We start from the raw sequence: 4,990 nt of genomic DNA, 5'->3' as shown, positions 1-4,990 counted from the left end.
TTGAGTTTTTTTGTTTTTTCGTTTTTCTTTTTTTTTTTTTTTTTTTTCTTTTTTTTTTTCTTTTTTTTACCTCTCAAAAGGGGGGGGGGGCCCCTAAATCCGCCCCTGTTATATATGGCCGACTCAAACAAATTTTCTTGTTCACAGTTATTTTTTAAGTCAGCCCAGGGCCTTTTACGAACGCCCACATTTCTCCTTTGGCCCGGGTCGATGAATTGCAGGACATGAAGTTCGAGGCGATCGCATTACATGATGGTGGAACAGTAAATCACAACCTAGCATAAACACATGGAATTCGCGCGAAACATGAACCTAATTTCAAATATTGTCCTTATACTTTTTCTGCTTCATGATTATGGCGACAATAATTATATAATTATATAATAACCAAGGCCCATAATTAGCGCAGCTTGACTTTACTCTGTTCCAAACCAGACTCGTGATCTCGAAAGTCCATACCTGTTTATTGTAAAGTGTATAGGCCTATGTAAGACTGAGGGTTGCTGTCAATGTTTGGACACAGATTGTGAATAAGTAGCATCAAGATCTATCTATTTGGCAATAATAATTATTTTCTTATTAGATTCATTCACAAACATTTTTTGACGCTTTTTAGAACCAGCTTAGCTCATAACAATAACAAACGATTATTTTTTTTCGGTCCTCGGGGTCATGTGAGTGGTGTATGGTAAGAATGGCCCCGGAAAAAATGGCCCCAGAAAAAATGGCCCTGGAAATAATGGCCCCGGAAAAAATGGCCCCGGTAAAAATGGCCCCATATGACAGGTAGGTAAAAATGGCCCCAATAATCAAATTCTGAATTAAAAATGATTTTTTTGAGTCATTATGCATTTTTTTATCTTAACTAATTTAGTTTTTAAAAGGAATCTCCCCAATAATAAAATTATCTGTCTCTTATACACATCTAGATGTGTATAAGAGACAGTATATATATATATATATAAAGAATTAAATAGCATTTATAATTACTCTATCATTAATAAATTAATAAGCCATATGATAATTCAGTATTTTTAGATTCAATGTATCATTATAGCCTAGGCAATTTATTAATATTTTTTGCAAAGAATGAACTTTGAAAATGAATTTATATTAAATTTAATGAATTATATGTAGCTTTATTCAACATCTGAAACAAACTAAATTGTGTGCAGTACCTATAATAGGAAGTACCTGTATTCCAGACATACAGTAGTTGTCATGACCACAGCATGTTAGTGTGGGTTGTGTAACCATATATGTTGTACAGGTATTGGTTTTTAAAACCATAAATATAAAATATTTGTCAATGTATATTGAATATTTTGAGTGCTAACTTTACAACATGGAAGTAATCCTCTGTTATCTGTATTCAACAAAATGGCTGCTACTGTACAGGTGCATAAGCATGCCTCCATTCCAGTGATCAGTAGGTCAGGGGTCATGTCAAATTTAGTTGTGCATTTGTGAGTAAAAGTCATTTGTCCAAAATCTTTGAATTTGGATTTCCAATATTGCTGAACAATGTACATTGTCCACAATTTCATAGACACATATATTTTCAAAAACAGGAAAATTAAAGTATATGGTTAGATTGGATTTAAGTGACATAAACCAAGCAAGCAAATCCTGGCACCACCCCAAAATCAAACCCATGGAAGTCCTCATGAATATTCCTATGATATTGATAGATAGCATGCACATCTTATGAATGCTCATAACTATGGCAACACATCTTATTTAGGCCACGATATATTATTCATCAACAATATTCATAAACACATTGAAAAATGCCATGAATATTTTAAGATGTTCGATAACACATCTTCAATTTTTTAATTACGTTTTTTTCTATACCATCATTTATGAGGTTGCATTCTAACTTCACCATAAATTTAACACTGTACGTTTGTGTGCTGATTTTTGATTTTTTTTTTTTTTTTTTGCAATTTATATTACTTTAACAGCCATTTTCCTCCAGTATTATTTTGCATGTTTCATTTTAATAAGTTATTGATGTGCAAAAAAATATTGTTGTTGTATACTTCTATTGTCTTGACATGACATTTACCACTGCCATTATATACATTTTATTAATTTTATTTATTTATCTGCATGAGTTTTGACCAATATTCAACTTGTGTTCTTAACAAATTTCCTAGATTTATTATGATAGATAGTATTTCCTTGCAAAATTTATTTTTGTTTATTCTGTATTGTTATTTGTAAAAAAGCCAATTTCTAAAAAAAAATTAAAAAAAAAAAAATTATTATCTTGAATACTTTTTGTTAAACTAACCATTTGTTTGTTTGCAGGTTTGTCTAGTTATTCCCCTGTAGCATACTCTGTGCCTGATGATGATTTACCTCCCCCTCCACCACCCCCAGTCAACTACCAGATGGGAAGTGGACAAACTGACGATCTTCCTCCTCCACCTCCACTAGAACCTGGGTATGGTGCCAATTATGCCCCACCACCACCACCTCAAAATGCCCCATACAATGAACCATACCCCCGTGCACATGTTGGACAGATTCCACGTACTGCCCCAGAGCCAGGCCGTCCTCCATCGCAGACCCAGTCATATGCACCTCGCCGCACACCACAAGTGCCCCGCCCTCAAGAACCAGTCCCCCCTGGTACCCAGAAGGCCAAATCCACTGAATGGGCATATTTTCTGCCTCAGCCATCTGACCAACCAATCTCTAACCCTGATAAAACCGGTCCGGAAGCAAAGGTTGACCAGCTGACCAATCTTCTGGTTCAGAATATGGACAGTCGGCCAGACGAAGGAGAATACTTTGGTTAGTTGGCTCATTCATTATACTCAATTCACATGATAAATACTACACACGCCCATGCTAGGAAAATTTAGTATGTATCCCCTACTACATTGATTTGATATGATTAGCATGGCCCATGTATTATCCATGCTATTAATATTTCCCATTTTTGGATGAATATAGTTTTAACTTGGACTTGACTGCCATTTACATTCATGCTGATTAAATGTTTTTAGTCTTTGGTCTACTTGTTGAACTAAAGAGAGTATTGTATTTTCCAACTAGCGGCCATTATGTTGCATCATACACTCTAGTACATCCACCGCCAAGGTTGAAATGACAATCTCTTCACCAACCCAACTCCCCACATCATTGTCCCAAATAGGTAGCATATAGAAAGCTTGGTATTTGCTGTCACTCTATGAGCCCAATCACACTTATTAGGCCGGCCTAGGGTCGGACCAGGGCCGGCTTAAATACGGCTGACTCATAGCCGACTCAACAAATTTTCTCATTCACAGTTATTTTTAAGTCGGTTCATGGCCGTTTATGAACGCTCACACTTCTCCTTTGGGCCGGGTCGATGAAAACTTCAAGCGATCGCATTACATGAATGTGGAACGGTAAATCACAACCTAGGATAAACACATGGAATTCGCGTGAAACATGAACCTAATTTCAAATATTGTCCTTATACTTTTTCGATTTTTTAAGCGTAGCCATAATTAGCGCAGTTTGACTTTACTCTGTTCCAAACTAGACTCGTTATCTCGAAAGTCCATAACTGTATATTGTAAACTGTATAGGCCTATGTAAGACTGAGAGTTACTGTCAAAGTTTGGACACAGATTGTGAATAAGTAACATCGAGATCTATCTATTTGGCAATAATTATTTTCTTATTAGATTCATTCACAAACATTTTTTGACGCTTTTCAGAACCAGCTTCGCTCATAACAATAACAAACGATTATTTTTTTCCGGTCCTCGGGGTCATGTGAGTACTTCACGAACGTCGACACAAAACGCACATGGTTGGTGAGGATGACGTTCCCAAAAAGAATGATACCGCTATACAGTGTTATGATTTTAGAATATAAACTTGTTAAATTAATGTGTGCTATACAAAAAACGGGGTTTCTTGAGCTTGTAATAGCCCTCATATATTTTTCTCTACTGGAATTCAACTGTAGAAAAGAAAGTCGAAGCCTAACTGCCAAACTGCCCATGCGTAAGCCTTGTATCACATGGTATTTCCCCATATTTACAACTTGGTTCATGATACTTATGCTTCGCACGGAGTCTCTGAGTAATAATTAGTTAAGCATAGAGACCTTTAATAACAACTTTTATTAGTAGTTCAACTGAATACAATTTACTCTAGTATCTACAGTTTCCTTAACAATTTATTTCTCAATGTTTTTTTTTTTCGCGCAAGTCAGTTCGAATGAATGTTGTGGTAGATAAGATGTCAAAATCGACCGCAATCAGACCGAACTTGGGCCGGCTCAGGTTCGGCTTACGTTCAAATATAAATTTCGGTCGGCTCAGGTCCTGAATTGCAGGACCTGAGCCGACTCAAAAGTCGGACTAACTTTAGGTTGGCTCAGGGCCGGTTTAAAATTTATTGTTCAGACTTAAAAAATGCCGACCCTGGGCAGTTACTGTAATGAAGGTGAAGTTGGAATTTAAAAAGTTCAGTTGGAATATGGTACACAGCTGGCAAAGGAATGCCATGGAATAGGTATAGCACATTATGTGATAAAGAATTAGTATAGCTATTTGACTGTGGTGCATACACTTATGCCCCCGACACCTCTAAGGTGTGATGTCCTCTGCCTGCGCATTTTGGCTAGCAATATGCTTACCATGTGTCATAATTTTTTTGGAGATGGTGTAAATAATGAAATCTTATATTAAGATATAATAGAAAGAGTTTTATTAATATTTAAAGTCTATAAAATTACAAAAAAAAGGATATTAGTTTTAGGACATTGCGCTATTCTGCAAATTGATTTTCTACTAGATGAATTTTTATATTTTTTAGAAAAAATCTGGAAGATAAGGCGAGACTTGGTTTATTCTTTGTTTTGCGTACTTTCGCGTGTTTTCTTATTTAGAAAATAGTTTTGCCAAAATGATCCAGACGGAGGAGAAAATAAAAATAAAATAAGATGGTTAAATGCTTCAAATTTATATAATTAGGA

At 35.6% G+C, this 4,990-nt stretch overlaps 1 protein-coding gene across 1 annotated transcript in view; it reads left to right on the top strand.

Annotated features, from left to right (window-relative positions):
• LOC117101878 (lipoma-preferred partner homolog) overlaps window positions 1-4,990 on the top strand; it is a 36,362-nt gene that overhangs the window by 22,590 nt on the left and 8,782 nt on the right. Inside the window, exon 6 of the mRNA XM_033241995.1 lies at window positions 2,317-2,805. Coding sequence (XP_033097886.1) covers window positions 2,317-2,805 — 489 coding nt within the window. The remainder of the gene's footprint in view (window positions 1-2,316; window positions 2,806-4,990) is intronic.

The sequence above is a fragment of the Anneissia japonica genome, unplaced genomic scaffold, assembly GCF_011630105.1.
Source record: "Anneissia japonica isolate Jap-2015-1 unplaced genomic scaffold, ASM1163010v1 scaffold4988_len2956909_cov206, whole genome shotgun sequence".
NCBI classification, from domain to species: Eukaryota; Metazoa; Echinodermata; class Crinoidea; order Comatulida; family Comatulidae; genus Anneissia; species Anneissia japonica.
The sequence above is the reverse complement of the archived record's forward strand: the minus strand, read 5'-3'. Positions and strand labels throughout refer to the sequence as shown.